At 36.0% G+C, this 18421-nt stretch overlaps 1 protein-coding gene across 2 annotated transcripts in view; it reads left to right on the forward strand.

The window, feature by feature from the left end:
* Positions 1 to 18421, forward strand: part of RELN (reelin) — a 528348-nt gene that overhangs the window by 303656 nt on the left and 206271 nt on the right. For both annotated transcript variants that reach the window (XM_047096965.1, XM_047096964.1), the window contains exon 11: positions 9707 to 9852. In XM_047096965.1, coding sequence (XP_046952921.1) covers positions 9707 to 9852 — 146 coding nt within the window. The remainder of the gene's footprint in view (positions 1 to 9706; positions 9853 to 18421) is intronic.

Here is an 18421-nt window from a genome sequence, read left to right on the forward strand (position 1 = left end):
TTTAATAAATCTATAGTAGATAAACACAGGGTGTCTGTAAATGGAGGGCTAGCACTCCCATTTTCCTTAGTCACTCTTGAAACATCTGGACAAATCCACCAAAGTCATCTCTTTCCAGCTCCTCAAACATACATCCTGCAATTTGAGAACATCCTTAATTTCACGTTCAAAGAGAAACACTAAATGTAAGTTTTTGATGGACCAGACTGGAGCTGTTGCAGCCTCCTTTCCGAAACTCACTGCCAAAGAGAAGGGCCCAGACATCAAGGAAGTGCTCAGAGGAGAACCCAGGGACAAAGGATGAGGAAAGAGCTGTGAGCAAGTTTTTTGGTTTTGTTTTTTTCCTTCTGTTTTCTCGTGTTTTAATAGTACCCCATGAAAGCAAAGTCTCCAAATGAATCTCTATACCATGGAGGTGGATAGTAGTCAAGCAGGAGCTTCATTTTGTTTGTTTATCCTTATCTTTGATGGCAGCCAAAATTTGTATTTTGAAGGCATGAATCATTTGTGACTCTTTGGTATCTGTGTACGTGTGTGTGTGAGAGTGTGTGTGTGGGGGGGTGGTGGGTGTGTGTTTTGCTCACTCACCATTAATAAATGTTTATATCTGCTCAGCTGGCCTGGTTACTCTCATCTTGCAAAGGCATAAATCACTGGCTTCTGTCAACTCTGGAATTGACCCACAGATTAAATGCAGATCGCTGTCAGATAGGTGCTATTCCCCATATTTTTTATTTTTAAAAAATCTTCCCACTCTGATTGCTGTGCCTGAACCTGCTAATCTTTCTCTATTTATTACCCTAGTTCATTGTGTGGATAGCAAAGAATTCCAGATTACTCCTTCTCCACATTTATGTCAACTTGTGGTGAGAAGTAAATCAATGTTAAATGTCATAGACTCTGTTCTGAAGGTTTGTCCTTTAGAATAGGCTGTGATTTGATCCCATGTATTTAAAAGAAATTTTCTTAAAAAGTAATCTTTTTACTTTTTTGAATTTATGCCAGGGATTTAGAGTTATTAAGTATACAGAATTTAGAAAGGCCATACGTTAATCTTTTCTCTATTACAACTTACATTTAGACAGATTGCCTCCTCTTTACTATATCTACTGTTGATAAATATGCAATAATAATGACAATTTTCCTGTTTAACAAACACCAAAGGCCCTAATGAAGACAAGAGCCATTAGGTAAATCAACAACCCATTAAGGAGAAGCATCAAGTCAGAACAGGAGAGTCTATTAATTTTCTTATCGCTTGTGTACGTTAAGCATTTGCCAAATTCATTGTCCCAGTGGACGCTAGGCAAATCTCCAGTCCTGAATAAGAATTGGAGCTTTCGTTCTGAGATTCTGCTGTCACCTAACACTTTTGCCACAAATTGTTGTATTGTTAATGGAGAATAAAGGTCATTATGTCCAAATTATGAAAAAATGTAAATTAATTTGTCTGAAAATGTAAAGTCTTAATGCAATTTGAGGCTAATGAAAACAAATCTAAGACAAATGGCAGAAGGAATGATCACACTTAAAGCAGAATTCACTTTTAAAATCTGCATTTTGGGGGATGTGTGCCCCTGGCAGATCGATACCTGCCTACTATAATGTCCAAGTTGTCTTCCAGAAATTAAGCACTCCAGAAAAAGTTTTCAAAAATCTATTCAATGATTTAGTTTTTTGGAGTACAAGGACAAACAGGAGGAAATCAGATAAGCTTTCCAGAAATGTGCTTTGCAAGTCGCTGTGCTGGAAACTATCTGGTGTGTAACTTGAGGGATTTGAGTCCCGGCTCTCTAATGAGGATAAACCTGAGCTCAGTAAGACTTGTGGCTAGTCCATGTTCCCATGTCTTTTTCCATTAAGAATCGGAATGTTAACTATGACTTTCTGGCTAGATTCCAGCTTGGTTAATTGCATGCTGTCTACCTAAATTCCCTTTGCCTGGGATGTTCTTCACTTTGGATTGCATTGCTCTTATTGTCATGTTTCCCCCAAGAGGTGGATGCATGACATTGTAGAATGAGCCAGAATATAATTTGTCAAGCTAATAAGAGTACTTTGGGGATGAAGGGTTAAACATAAGTAGTGTGCTTTTTACAATTTCCCTCCAATGCTGCCTATTTGTACAGTAATTAATGTGGAATAGCATTAGTGAAACATGGAATTGAGCCAAATCACCATGACAAGGGTGGCAATAACACGGACTCCAGTAATTTTGATAAATTCTACCGAAAATAACTATTCAAACAAATCTCAAGAGCCTCCCTGACTGATGCACCCTTTATTTTGTTTGTTTGTTTTGGTCTGAAGCTGACATATTTAATCACTAATTAATTAAGGTAAGGTTTGTTAAGTGAATGAATGAAAATGGGGGCAATTTGCTGATTTCCTGAGATTCACTAGTCTTTAGTAGGCATGCTACCTACAGTATCTCATCTAATCCTCACAATTACTCCCATTTTACAGATGAAAAAACAGCCAGAGAGGCCAAATGGATTCCCCAAGATCAAACCATTTTAGTTTTCGCAGCCAAGTATGTTTTACTGTAAAGCCAGCCCTTTTCATTCCTTAGTCTCTTGCACCCTCCCACGTTGTGCCTGGCATCCTCGGCCTTAATTTGAGAAGGCAAGTCTGAAAAACCTCAGACCCTGTGAAACTCAAGTTGATCCCCACAGACAAGGTTAACAACTGCCCTATGGAATTTTACATTGTTATTCTTACTCTCATTACTCCAATTCAAATCTGTCACTATTACCATTTTAGAGTTGTCATAACTATTGCCAAGTAATTATACACTTGTCACAAAATATACCATAAATCGAATCTTTATGAATCTTGGTACGAAGTGGTTCAAATGTGAATGCTGAACGAATCCAGAAAATAATGAGAAAAAAAAATACTCTTTAAGCTCCCTAAAATTCACTCACCATGGTTGAATCTATTGTGTTGACTAGAGAAAATGCACTTCAGCCCTCCTGCACCTGGACTGTGTTCATGGCCAAGTTTTTGGTTTTTTAACTGGCATTAAATTACCTAGAAATTGAATGTGTGGAAAATGACAGAAATTCACTTTGCCTCATGAGAGAAATCATTCTTTTCCTATTTTGATTTTTTAAATACAGCATGAAAGTCTGTACCTTTAAAGACAATTGAACCAGGATGTAGAAAATATGTATTTCTATGTGATAATAGCTATAGCACAGTGAAAGGCTTAGGAAACACAATGATGTGCAGGCTGTAAGTCAGTCACTTTCTAATCACTCAGTCACACATCTCACTTTAATCCAGAAACTCCTATACCAATATATTTTATTTCCATCCAGACTTTGGCTAATTTATGACTCTGCCAACAATGCCATTTTAATTAATTTTATTCATCTTATTTCTCTTTCCTCTGCTCCTCACATCTCATCTATTTGCATTGCCTAGATTTTAATTAAAAAACCTCTCCTCTCTAAGGAGCAATCTGAAGTGGCAAAAATAATCACTTAAAATATTACAGTCATTAAAAAATTGGCTGTGGTGGAAGCCATGCATTTTCAATTTTCCTACAAATGATGTTTTAGCTTCCTTTTAAAGTGCACTTTGTATCTGAATTGTCTGCCACCAGCCAGCTTGGCTATCAAAAATGGTCTTCCAGCTGGGTGGGCTGAGTGACAACTCCTTAATGGAGGAAATGGATGGCTCTCTGCTCATGTGGAGGGGAAGCCATACCAGGCAGATTTCATTCCATCTGCCACCAGCTCTCTGCAAGCTGGCATTGCCCAAATGCCCAATATACTCATTCCAACGAAAAAGGTATCGTCAAAAAAATAAATTGTAACGCTACAGTTGCCCGAAAGTCATGGGGGGCCATTAGACCCTAGGGAGGTAATATTAAGAGGTGCCTCAGTGTTCATCTTTGATGAAAACCTAATTAAACTATGGTGGGGGTGATTGCAAGTCCTTTTACAAGTACAGAGGTGAAGTCATTACCATTTTCAGCAGAGTATAGGCAGCAACCTTAGAAAAATGCTATCCTGAATTGTGGCCAAGGACTTGTTATATTGAGGAATTTGCACTGATGTTTCCTGTTGATGCTTTTCTGAATGGCAAATTCTTGTCACTTAGCTACACTGTGTTCTGCTTTTCAAGTAAAGGAAACCCATTTAACTGCAAAGTAGGAAAATAGTTTCGTTTGACAAATACAAACAAATAAGGACTATATTTAAGGGATTTTTAAAAATTGGGGCTCTCTAAGCGCACCTGGGTGGCTCAGTCGGTTAAGTGTCCGACTTCGGCTCAGGTCATGATCTTGTGGTCCTTGAGTTCGAGCCCCGCTTCGGGCTCTGTGCAGACAGCTCAGAGCCTGGAGCCTGTTTCAGATTCTGTGTCTTCCTCTCTCTCTGCCCCTCCCCTGTTCATGCTCTGTCTCTGTCTCTCTGTCTCAGAAATAAATAAACGTTAAAAAATTAAAAAAAAAATTGGGATCTCTAGTACTTAGAAGTATAAAGTATATGTCATTGATCAGTGCTAAAATAGTGACACAAAGTAAAAATAATTATAATTAATATCATAATTAATGTACCCTATGAGGGCTAGAAATAGAAATGTTTAGAGCCATCTTCAGAACTTATACTTTTATTTTGCCCCAAATACATGCTGAGTTACCTGATATATAGTCACCATAAGTCAGTCAAAAGCTATGACTCAAGAAATAAAATTTTATGATCGTTTGCTCAAAAAAAATCTGATAGATTTTTAGTATACTCAGAGTACTCCTGAATTCCAAAATATTCTTGTTTTTATCATTTCAAGAGCTCATGTATTTCACCAAATTAGACATTCTACTTTCCTTTGAACTTGTTTAGATTTTTATTGTTATTGTATATAAATGACATGAGTTTGAATAGATGCTGAACAAGAACAGCTGGGTATTAAAATCACTGAAAGCAATTTCCTGAAATTCTTTTCATACTTTCAATGTGCATTTTGCTTGGATCTTAAACATAATATACTGATAATATACAATGCAAGTTCTTCCGTAAGAAAAGTGGCAACAAGTATCTTGCATTATTAAATTTTCCTGTCCTTGGAGAATTTTTGGTAATCTGCCAAAATTTGGAGGACTTTTAAAGTTCTAATTGATGGTTCTATCTGCTCTTAAAGTGAATGAATGTTGCAGTATTTTTACCATATGATATTGTGGGTCATATTCTTTCACATTTTACTAAAGGTTTTAAGTTGATCTGAAGAATTTTAATGACTATTCTAATGAGAAACACAATTAAAAATAGATTTAAATATGTTTCCATTTCTCTATCACCTACTGCTAAGAGTATGGAATATAATATCTTATTTTTGGCAAAAATATATATTCAGAAATAAAATAGTGATTATTTTATACCAACAGAAGTTTTAAAAACACACTTCCACATGCAATATTACTTGTGCTTCTAACAACATCTGTAGGGAATAGATATTATTGATACTACTCTATAGCTTGAGAAACTGAGGCCTAGAGGGGTAACGGACTTATGCAAAACGCGTAGCTATTAAGTAGAGTAAATGTATTTGAACACACCTTCTGATTCCCTTCCTCAAACTCCTTGAGGATGGATAGTAACTGAGTTTTCATTCTTTGCCATCTTGATTGTGTTTGGTTTCTAGTATTTTGTTCTTTTCCAACTTTCATCTCCTCAATTCATGTAAGTGCTTAATTAATTGAGGTAGATTTTAGGGGAGGGTTCAAGCAAACCCATCACCAAGGAGGCCATGAATTCCTGTCCAGAAGCAGAGATGCCGTATCAAACAAGCAGAGGTCCGGGGATTCTATCCCAATCCAAATGCATTCAGGCATAAATTCTTAGTTTGGAGAATATCTGGGAAACCAGGCCCATTCTAAGATTTTGAGCCCCTGTGACCAATCCTAAAATAGAAATCACATGAAACTCTAACTTGCCTTGTAACTGATTTAGGAATCCTCAGAATGAGAACCCTAAACTGTCCCTCTGCCTTTCACAGGATTCTTTTTTTTTTTTCTTGATGTTTATTTCATTTTGAGAGAGAGAGAGAGAGAGAGAGCACAAGCAGGGAGGGGCAGGGAGAGAGGGAGACACAGAATCCAAAACAGGCTCCAGGCTCCAAGCTATCAGCACAGAACTTGATGCAGGGATCGAACCCATGAACCATGAGATCATGACCTGAGCCGAAGTCGGACAATTAACCAACTGAGCCACTCAGGCACACCTCCCCTCCTTTCACAGGATTCTTAAGTACAGGGTCAGTATACAGTCAAATTCTCAGTAGGCCCATCCCTGCCCATTCCTGCTCAGATGGCTCAGGAATGCACCAGTTTCACACAAAGTATCCTCTATAGGCCAAATTACTTTGCTGGTTGGCATTACCCTGACTCCAAACTTTGAACACATTGGGTTCTGCTCACAATGGCAGAGGCAAAAATTGTGTCTTGCTGTCCTCAGCATAGTGGGGAGTCGAGGAGCCATCCGTTGCCGTGTGTGTGTGTGTGTGTGTGTGTGTGTGTGTGTGTGTGTGTGTGTGTTCTGTGCATCTCCAGGCCCTGCTGCCCAGAAAATGACAGCCCCATCATGCTAAGAACTAGGGGAGGTTGAGCCGCCTCCTGCTGGGTTGTGGCTGTTTACTTTGCATGTGTCACAACCCTTTTTTTGGTAACATGTTGCAGCACTAAGACTATGAAGAAGAGAATATTCAAAGATCAGTACTTCTTCTTTACACCCAAAGGACTTTGGGCCTATTTAGGAAGGGAGAAAAGAGCTAACTGTGAATCTTCTCTTAAACCTGACAGACAGGATTAGGAGATTTGCAGTGCAAAGGCTAACACTATTAGAAACCACTGCCCTGTTTGTTTGGATTTAGATTTGGCATTATTATTCTTTTACTACAAGTTGTTAAAAAACAGCTCCTTCCCTATTGAAATAATAAAACTATGCTAAAAACCATACCATTATATCCTTCACAGAAACTTGCCAAAGACAGATTCTACTAGTTATTATATCCTATCATAGTAGCATGAAAATTGATTAACGTTCAATTAAGGTATTACTATTTTTTTTAATTGCTTTATTTATTCTTGATGTGATAAATATTACATGTGTTTCATATGCTGGTACTACTGTAATTACAGTGTCAAAAATGTATATTTGGTAGATAATTTTCAATAATTATATAATTACAAATGGTCTATTCAACTACCAAATGTATTTCATAACAGCAAAATAACTAACAAAAAGATCCTTTAAAAGTATTTCTATTTTTCTAAAACAATTGATTTTAATTTTTTGAAATAAGTTTAACAATATGCAGTTAAACAATATCTAGTTTTCTCACGACTCTTTTAACCTAAATTTTTCAACTCAGCTAAATTAAAATATATATCAAATACCTTAATAATATAAATTTTTGAAGAGTAGCAAAACAATTATTTGTAACACGGGGTCTTAAAATATTAACAAACAATTCTGAAGCAAATGGAACCAAAATTTAAATAATTAAATTGATATTTAGCCAGTAATGACCAAGGTTTCATGTTAAGTGATCACTCTTTTTATTGTGTAAATTGTAACGGAATTACTCTGTGTTCATACACATGGATGTTTCACGTATGGCTTTTCCTTAGACAATGACTAAATGTGTCCTTTGCACTGATACCAGAGTCCTTATATTAATTCCAGATAAACATACATGACAGTTGTTCAGGATTCCAGAATGTGAAGATAATTGTGAAAAACGTTATTTAGAGTTCAGTGGATTTATTAGGAAAGTAATCTTTTTCTAGTTAGCATTTGGGGTCTTTACAGGATAAGAGTAGTAGATTCTTGGGTTTTGCCTTTGACAGTTTCTGTTTACTGTTAAATAAGCTGAACCCTAGTTTTGATTGGTTTGTGTGGGTTAAGGATCACTTATAATAAGCTCAGTTTAGCATCCATGAATAATGTGTATTCACTGTGGTGGAAGAAGATTCTCAGGCAGGTGATGCATGCTATACACTACAGTATGATCTAAGATGATGACAAGCTCTGTGAGTGAGCCTTATGTGTTAGCGCTGTGAAATGACTCCCCCAAGATCAGATGCTCTGAATCTCTTGAACTTCTGGAAGCTTCTGGAAGCTTTATTTACTCTTTCAGTACAGTACTCTGATTCTTCCCTCAATTGATTTTATCAGCCATAGCCAGTTTAATTACCATAAAACATTTCTTTGCACACATTACTCCCCTATTTTAGGATACCACTGCCAACAGAATATGATAGAGATCTCTTAGACCACTACTTGAGATTTTACTCTCAGTCTCCAGTCTAATTCTCCAAATCTTGCCTATTTATCACCTTTGTTGTTCATTCATATGTGTCATTCAACTTGGATCTTTTTCTGTCCTTTAAAGCAAGTTGAGGACCTGTTCATCCATGAAGCCTATGCATTTAGACCAGCCCTGGACAGTGATTCCTACCTTGTCTCATTCATTAGCATTTACCATCTGCTTTCTAGCATTGAGAAATATCTCTGGTATCTCTCAATGAGACTGGGATTTTTTGAGGGTCAGGACTATGTATTATTATACTTCATTATAAACTCCTTTCTCCAATGCCTTCCTTAATACCTTCTACATAGTGAGTTCTCCATAAAAGATTAATTGATTATTTGAAAAGACATAGCCCATATAATTCATTCATTCATTTGTTGAATTATTCAACAAATATTTTTTAATTCTGACTATAAGCCAAGCATTGTATTTACAGCAAGAAACAAAATGGACATGATCCCTGCTCTGTAGAACTTAGAGTCGCTGGACCCAATATTTTCTGTCCAATTACTTTCCTTCGTTTCTATTTCATTTTCAGAATATATAAAGCCTAAAAGAATGTTTGATCTTTCTTTTATTAGTATTTCTGTAATATGACTTACTACCAAAAACTAGTTAATAAAAACTTACATTTTTTAAAAACTAAACATTCAGTTTTCTCAGAGTTTGATCTTACCTTTGACTATTCACTTTAAGCTGAAAAACTATAAGGTAAAAAAGTATCACAAGAAATACTTTGTTTTTAAATTTTTTGTAAACTTTGTGCTCTTTGGGAGAATAACAAAGATTTTGATTTCCCAGCTCCTTATTGTAAGTATCACACACTACTTAGGTCTTGTCAGAAACTTTTACTCAAAAGGTAGCTGAGAATATACGATCATATCAGGGATTACTTTGACCTTTTCTGTATTCCCTGTTTTGATTAGCTGGCTTTTCTACTCACATTCCATTTACAGACAAATTGTGAAAGGTGTGAATGGCAAGCCAGAAATATATAGAATATTGAAAAGGTCAGTGTGATTTAGCCCATAAGCACGGTATTGAAAATATATGACAAGTCATTATCACACTTAATTCCCATGACAAGGACTGGGCGAAGATGGGAAATTATGCCAATTAAAATATTCTTGTTTCATACTGAAGGCTGTAGTGGCAAAGCTCAAAAAGCCTCTTGACTCCTTTTTTGTGATAACTTAATAAGTTAGAAAGAAATTGTAATTGAATTAAATAAGACAAAAAAAGAGGTAACAAGCTCTTCTGATTTGAGAGTCCATCATAGAGGGAATAGTATAATGACTTCTCTAAAAACTCTAATTATACATGAGTAAGACAGATACAGCTACAAAACCAATTCAACAGCCACCCCATGTTCTCTTTTCATCTACAGCATAGCTGTCAGTCAGATGGGAATTCCATTTATTTCCATGGAAATGAAGGCAGTGAGTTCAATTTTGCCACCACCCGGGATGTAGATCTTTCTACAGAAGATATTCAAGAGCAGTGGTCAGAAGAATTTGAGAGCCAGCCTACAGGGTAAGTAATTGCTATCTCCCATGCTGTGCATAGCACTTATATTTATTCCACTGGACATATTTTAAATGCATATTACTCAATAGCAAAAGCATAGTTAAATCAGTGCTGATTATTCTTATCATAGACAGGACAAATGGGTCACACTTGTCCTAAGCATTCTTTATTAAATAATCAACTATTTTTATGTGTATTGAAATTTTATAATTGCGAATACCTTTTAACTTCAGCTGAACGCTTCTATCTCATTTTTCATTTATTCAGCTTTTACTGGGACTAAGTCTTTTTCATTGTGTATAGGATACAAAATCTTTCCACTGCTGTTACATTGAGACTTGCAGTTGTCTTCCTGGAGCCGGAGATTTATAGATGCTGCTACCTGATTTTCTGTGGAATGTGGTTTTGGTCTATAAAAATGGTTTAGGGAGTAAAATTTATCTTTGAAAGATTTTTAAAAAAGGAATATGGGACTGACGTTGAAGAAGAAGAAAGCTAAAACAATGAGGGAGGTTTGGTGGTGGTATTTTCTGGCCATTCTGAGCTGTGTGCCTTCTTCTGGGTCTTGTGTCCCTAAGATAGTTCCTATTAATTGAGGAGCATATTCCCGGAAGTTAAAGTTGAAAAAAGTTAGTAGGTTCAGAGAATCTAAATTTATAAGGTAGTGTGAGTAGGAAGGAAATTCTAGTGTTTTTTTTTTTTCAGTAAACACATGTGATCAGGTCCTTATTGTTTAGTGTATATTTTCTAAGACTATGATGGAGATGAATGAAGTTAACATAAAGTATAAATCTATAATGAATATAAAATAGCAATAATTTAACTGTTAACTTTGAGAAACTTTTTCCAGAACACAACATTTGAGGTGGTCGTGTCTCTCTGATTTCAACAAATAAAATCAAAACCGGATGGAACCAAAAGGCAAGTGCCCAAGAGTGCAAGAAGGCCATGGCTCTCTTGGGTTCCATGCCTCCCATGCATTGCCCGGGAGTGCATTCAGACCCAACAGGATAGAAATCTGGCCAGCAGCCTGAGCTGCCACTGCCTCTGTGACCTTTTGCTGCCACATCAGGGTCTTTCACTATTGAAAGCTAGATTTCTGCTGTGGCTCTTCACTGCCTCAGGGAAGTCCAGCCTGTGGGGCAGGCCAGGTATGCCTCTGAGGGAGGTTCACACTTTAAGGGAGCCAGTTCCTTCAGAGCCTAGCAGTGATGGTCAGGCCCTTCAGTCCATAAAGCTTCCTGGCACCATTGAAGTTCCATGTCTAGTGAGACTTCGGTTTCTCCTTGAGGGACCCACACCTACTATTCTCCTATTTCATCTACATCTACATTTCATCTCCCCCAGGAGATCCTACACAGGGCTCATTCTAATCCCCTTACAAACGGGTGGGCTTTGATGGGGTCCAGAATTTTGACAATGCAAGCAAGGCTTCTTTATCTGTCTTTTGGAGATAAAGAATCATCACCAGCATATCAGTTCTCTCTTTCTGATTCCTGATACAAAAGACCAATTCAAAACCCTTTCCTGGTTATGGAGCTTGACTGCCTATAAGAGAATCCCGAATCTTGAAACACAAGACACTCATTGACCCTCACTCGTCCATCTCTCCAAGCTAATATCATCTATGCAGTAGTGATGAGTCATCCTCTTCATTGGATGTCCCCCACATCCCCTGGGGACTCCAGTGGTTCCCAGTGATACCCAGCCCCATATAAAATTTATTTTTATTTTTTTAAAGTTAATTTATTTATTTTGAGAAAGAGAGAGAGCATAAGTGGAGGGGGGTGGAATGCAGAAAGAGAGGGAGAGAGAGAATCTCAAGAAAGCTCTGCGCTGTCAGCAGAACCCATTGTGGGGCTCAATTCCACGAACCATGAGATGGTGACCTGAGTCAAAATTGAGAGTTGGACGCTTAATCGACTGAGCCACCCAGGTGCTCTGATAAAATTTATTTCTTTATTAATTTTTTAGTGTTTATTTATTTTTGAGAGAGAAAAAGACAGAGCACCAGAGGGGAAGGGACAGAGAGAGAGAAGGAGGCACAGAATCGGTAACAGGCTCCAGGCACCGAGCTGTGAGCACAGAGCCTGACAGGGGGCTCAAACTCATGAACTGTGAGGTCATGACCTGAGCAGAAGTCAGATGCTCAACTGACTGAGTTCCCCAGGTGCCCCTCAAAATGTTTTTAATTATGACCTTCATACCCATCTATCCCCTATCCCACCATCCTCTCTTTCTATTTTTTTTCAGCTTGTTGCATCATCAAAATCATTTATAAGAGAACAAAAGAAAAGCTTTTTTGAATGGATTAATGGTCCATCCAGTAATCACCTAGTAATATAACTGAAGATTTAGTACAAACAGAAAACCATGAATAAGGCTTAGAAAGGAATTGATTTTATATAAGAAGAAACCCAGTATATCTTAGAAAATTACTCTACAAGTGCAGAGACATAGCTAGCAAAAAATTACTCCAATTAACAGAGCAGACATTCTGTTTTCACAGAGTACTGGTGATATAAGAAAATTTATGGTTAAACCAAATCATTCACCGCCCCCCAAAACAAAAAGAACCAAAAGTATTTATGCTTGAAAAAAGAACTAAAGTGGGGCACCTGGTGGCTCAGTCAGTTAAGTGTCCAACTCTTGGTTTCAGCTTGGGTCATGATCCTACAGTTTGTGAGTTCAGGCCCCACATCAGTCTCCATCCTGACGGTGTGGACCTGCTTGGGATTCTCTCTATTCCTCTCTCTCTGCCCCTTCCCTGCTATCTCTCTCTGTCTCTCTCAAAAATAAGTAAATAAACTTAAAACAATTTAAAGAAAAAGGAGCTCAAGTCAGTACAGACACAGAAGAACATCAGAACAAATTCCATCCACTCAGTGACTCAGGTGGTTTCAATTATGCTCTTTGGCCTCTTCTCAGTATTGTGATATATCAGAGTTTTTGGTCATAGTTAAAAGGCTAATACTTTCAGTCCTTGGCATTGTCAGCAGATCTATGTTCCAATAACAAAATAATGTGCTTGATAAAAGCACCTGTGCCACCCTAATTGGTATACAATTAATTCATCCAGGTTCTAAAAATAGTACATGATTCTAGCAACTACATTTTAGGATTATTTGCAGCTTTTCCCCTAGGATATCAGGCCACACCCCCCAGATTTCCCTTATTTATGCTCTCATCTGGTGGCCCAGTCATCCCACTTGGCATTATGTTATAAAGGCATAAAAGGATAATGAGAGGATCTAGTGTTTTCTGTGGTTGCAGTGATGATAAAAATGCTGGTTTAGTCCTGTGTGTGTGTGTGTGTGTGTGTGTGTGTGTGTGTGTGTCCCCGTGTCCCCTCTCTGCATTCACCCACTCTCAAATGGCTTTATTGGTCTAGGAAAGAATGCTGTCATGATAGTTTTTAATCATAGCTTCAGGAAAGAAATCCTGTCACAAAATCAAATTAATGTGACATATTTTTACCTAGGGTAAGAACTGACAAAGAAAACCAGATTAGGAATTTGGGAGTGAAATCTTGATGTGTTTTGTTTAACCAGCCAGGTTTACTAAATATTTGTCTCATTCTTCAACTCAATCATTATCACCCACACTGACAATTTATCATTACTGGCCCACATGCTAAAATAGACAGAAAACTTAGATAGTAAATTAGAATTGATTGAGCTGTCTACCTTTGAGTTGACTTGTTTTAAAAACTAAAAAATTAAAGAGTAAATAAGTTAATTAAATTGTTAACCCACATATAATATTTGCACATCTATTAACTGTGTTTTTCTTCCATAAAAATTGTGAAAGAGAAAAATGAATATGTGGTCCTCTCTAATAATTTCAAAACACTTCATAAGAAAGAAAAGAAAGCCACCATCATTATGACTATTTTTGGAGTCCACTTTCCCAAATATTCCTGTTTTCCTACCATTTGAGTCCAGCTATTTGATTTCACGTCACAAAGAGGCAAGAGCTGTTTGCCTCTCATATCTTAAAGCTGCCCTAAATCCAGTGTTGATAGGTTTATTTTTTTAAGTGGGATCTTGAAGGTTTTTTTCTCCTTTTCCTAAAGAAGACACATCTGTTACTTCAGCAAGAGAGAAATTTTAATGAGTATACTGATAATTTATGTGAGTCTTTCTGAACTTTGGCGTCACTTTACAAACACATCATTTAATTAGCAACTACCATATTTCACCTAGCTGAGACTGCCTTTAGGTGGGAGGGAGCTTTGTAGAAAAACACACTGCTATAATATAGATTTTGTATACTTCTCTTTTATCCCAAATGCAAACATTGTATGTTTTTACTATTGAAATACCTTTAAAAAAAACCTGTTTCATTGTTGTCACTAGAGTATTCATGTTAAAGAGGAACTCCACAAATGTAATGAATATTCAAATACTGAATCATCTATATGAGACATGTCCACATGTCTCAAGTCCTTAGAGATTACAGAAAATGAGCAAACATCTATAATGACACTATAAAATAAGAAAATGTGCCTAATTGGGTCAGGAGTTATAAAGGATTGTACAAAAAGAGAGAGAAAAGAGGAAAAGATCTGATGGAAGGAGGAAACTATAGCCCCAAACGCATGTTGGATAAGACACTAAAAAAGATGTCTCACCAGTGCTCTGGGACACAGATGCTGGACACAGGAATCAGGACGGGGCTCTGAGGCACTGCTGTAGCGACTGCCAAGAAGGTGAGCCCCTCAATACACCTACTTCCAAAGGGAGGCTTTTCTGCTCCCAGGAACAAGCAATGAATGTGGACAGTTGGAATGGAGAAGCAGGGCAATTCAGGTGACTGGAAATCTCAAGGAGAATGGAGGCCTCTCATTGTAGTCCCCCCTAAAGGTCCATCTGCCCCAATCTGTGGCCATTTTTACACCAAAATGAAAAAAAATAATAGCAGATACAAATATAAGCAAATGATCTAAAATGAACAAATCTTAGGAAAATCACCTCCATTTAAAAAATCATCAAACTGAAGAACTAAGGTTTGAGAAAATAGAAGTAGCAGAATAAACAAATGGAGATTTTATAAGAAGCATAATTAATATCCTCAAAGGGATAGGAGAGCATACTGCATCTGAGGAATTAAAACACATTTTATGAGGAAAAAATAGAGATGTGAGAAATGAAAGGATATGATTGTTAAAACAAATTTAATGGATTTTCTTCTCCACTGAATATCAGCATAGGCATAGCTGAAGAACAAATTAATGAGCTATAAACTTGAGTCTTGAAATTTATCCAAAACTTATGGTCACTGGATATAAGAAAAAAAGATGTAAAGTATAGGAGAGAAATTGGCTCTTCTGATGTTAGAAAAATAGGAATTCCTGAAAGAAAGGTCAGAGAGAATAGATGGAATGTAATATTCAAAGATATTATTGAAGTTGCCAAGATTGAAAAAAGAATAAAGAAAAGGCATATCTCCTGTGAATGAAATGTTTAGCAAGATAAATGGGAAAATGGCCAGTCCTGTAGCACCAGGAAGAAACTTGAGAACACTGATGCAGAAACCCAAAAAAGCTTCTAAATGAGCTTCATCATACTTTTCTTGGTAGCACTAAGCTCAAGTTTAAAAAAATGAAGAAGTTATCTAGTTCTGAAAAAATTATTCAGAACATAAAATTCTTCTCCAATTATCATACAAGTAATTAGGAAAAAACAAAAATCTTTTCACTGCTATATATATATATATACACACACATACACACACACACATACATACCTCATGGTGACCGTGTTTTTTGTAAATAACCAAAAAACCTACAGTAGAAACACAGAAAATAAAGAGAATAACCCTGAAATAACATAACACTGAAAAAAACCCATCAAACCACAAAAGAAGAGACCAACAGAAGAATAAAGCAACAGAGAAGAACTATTAAAACAACCAGAAAACAAATAACAGAATGACAATAATAAGTACATACCTATCAATAATTACTTTAAATGCAAATGGACTAAATGCTCCAGTCCAAAGACATACAGTGGCTGAGTGGATAAAAAAAAATAATAATAAGACGTTTTATATGCTGCCTAAAAGAGACTTTGGATACAGAGACACACACAGACTGAAAGTGAAGGGATAGAAAAAGATATTCTTATGTACTCAATATAGCAGCACCTAAATATATAAAGCAAAATATTAACAGACATAAAGGGAATAATTGGCAGCAATACAATAAAAGTAGGAGACTCTAACACCCCACTTACCTCAATGTCATTCAGACAAAAAAATCAATAGAAAGCATTGGCCTTAAACAACACATTAGACCAGATGGACTGAATGGATACACATAGAACATTTCATCCAAAAACTGAAGAATACACACTTTTTTCAGGTACACATGGGACATTCACCAGGATGGATCATATGTTAGTCCACAAAACAAGTTTCAGTAAATTCAAGAAGACTGAAATCATATCAAGCATCTTTTCTAACCATAAAAATATGAAACTTGAAATCAACTACATGAACAAAACAGGAAAAAACATAAACACAGGAAGACTAAGTAGTTACTAAATAACCAACGGGTTAATGAAGGAAAGAGAACATCAAAAAATACTTTGAAACAAATGAAAATGGAAATACAACTTTTCAAAATCTATGTGATACATCAAAAGCAGTTCTAAGAAGGAAGTTCATAGTGATACAGCCTACCTCAAGGAACAAAAAGAATTCCAAATAAGTAATCTAACTTTATACCTAAAGAACTAGAAAAGGAAGAAGAAAGCCCAAAATTAGTTAAAAAAAAGAAAATAATAGAGTAGAAATAAATGAAATAGAGACACACACACACCCCAAAAAACATAGAAAAGATCAATGCAACTAAAAGCTAGTTCTTTGAAAAGATAAAACCAATAAACTTCTAGCCAGAATCATCAAGAAAAAGAGAAGACCCAAATAAATAAAATTGGAAATGAGAGAGAAGTTATAACTTACATCATAGAAATCGACTACTATGAACAGTTATATACCAATAATTTGGAAAGCCTAGAAGAAATGGATATTTTCCTAGAAACACAGTCTTCTAAGACTGAATGACAAATAGAAAATCTAAATAGACCAATTATAAGTAATGAAATTGAATTAATAATTTTAAAAAACTCTCAGCAAATAAAAGTCCAGAACCAGACAGCTTCACAGGTAAGTTCTATCAAACATTTAAAGAATAGTAGCAATCATTTTTTAATTACTCCAAAATACTGAAGAAGAAGAAACACTTCCAAATTCATTTTATAGCCCAGCATTACCCTGATACCAAAACCAGATGGAGAAGACTACACACACACACACACACACACACACACACACACACACACAAGATAGTTACAGGCCATTATCCCTAAGGATCATAGATGCAAGAATCCTCAAAAAAAATTAGCAAACCAAATTCAACAACACTAACATGATCATACACCATGATCAAAGTAAGATTAATTCCACAATTGCAAAGATGTTTCAACATCCACAAATCTATCAACATGATACATTACATTAACAAAACCAAGAATAAGATTCATAAATTCATCTTAATAGATGCAGGAAAAACATCTGACAAAATTCAACATTAATTTATAATAAAAACTCTTAAAGTGTGTGTAGAGAGAACATACCTCAATATTATAAAGGCCATAAATGACAAATCCACAGCTAAAATCATACTCAAGGTTGAAAAGCTGAAAGCTTTTCTTCTAAGATTGTGAACAAGACAAGTATATCAGCTCTCACCTCTTTTCATGAAACAAAGTATTTGAAATCCTAGCCACACCAATTAGGCAAGGAAAAGAAATAAAAGACATCCAAATTAGAAAGGAAGATGTAAAACTGTTATTGTTTGCATGTGACATGATAGTTTATAGAGAGAGAACCCTAAAGACTCCACCAAACACTGTTAGAACTAATAAGTTAATTTAGTCAAGTTGCAGGATATGAAATTAACATTCAGAAATCTGTAGCATTTCTATAGACTAATAACAAGCTGTCAGAAAAAGAAATTAAGAAAACAATCCCATTTACAATTTCATCAAAAAGAATAAAATATCTGGGAATAAATTTAACCAAGGAGGTATAAGGCCTACTCTGAAAACTATAAGACATTGATGAAAGAAATTGAAGAAGACACAAACAAATGGAAAGGTACATATCATGTTCATAGATTGGAAGAAAAATCTTCCTGAAATATATATATATTATCCAATCTACAGATTCAATGCAATCCTCATCAGAATACCTATGGCATTTTCCACAGAAATAGAATAAAAATCTTAAAATTTTTATTTTAAAAAAGACCCCAAATAAATAAAAGCAACCTTGAGAAAGAAGAACAAAGTTGCAAGTTTTTCACTCCCTAATTTCAAAGTATACTACAAGCTATAGTGATCAAAACAGTATAGTACTGGCATAAAAATAGGTAGATGCATAGATCAATGCAGTAGAATAAAGGGCCTAGAAATAAACCCACAATTGTATGGCCAATTAATCTATGACAAAGGAGTAAAAATATGCAATGGAAAAAAGACTGTTCAATTAATGATGTTGAGAAAACTGG

Source organism: Lynx rufus, unplaced genomic scaffold (genome assembly GCF_022079265.1).
Source record: "Lynx rufus isolate CCGP_SWC_20201006 ecotype Redwood Valley unplaced genomic scaffold, mLynRuf1.p SCAF_4, whole genome shotgun sequence".
NCBI classification, from domain to species: domain Eukaryota; kingdom Metazoa; phylum Chordata; class Mammalia; order Carnivora; family Felidae; genus Lynx; species Lynx rufus.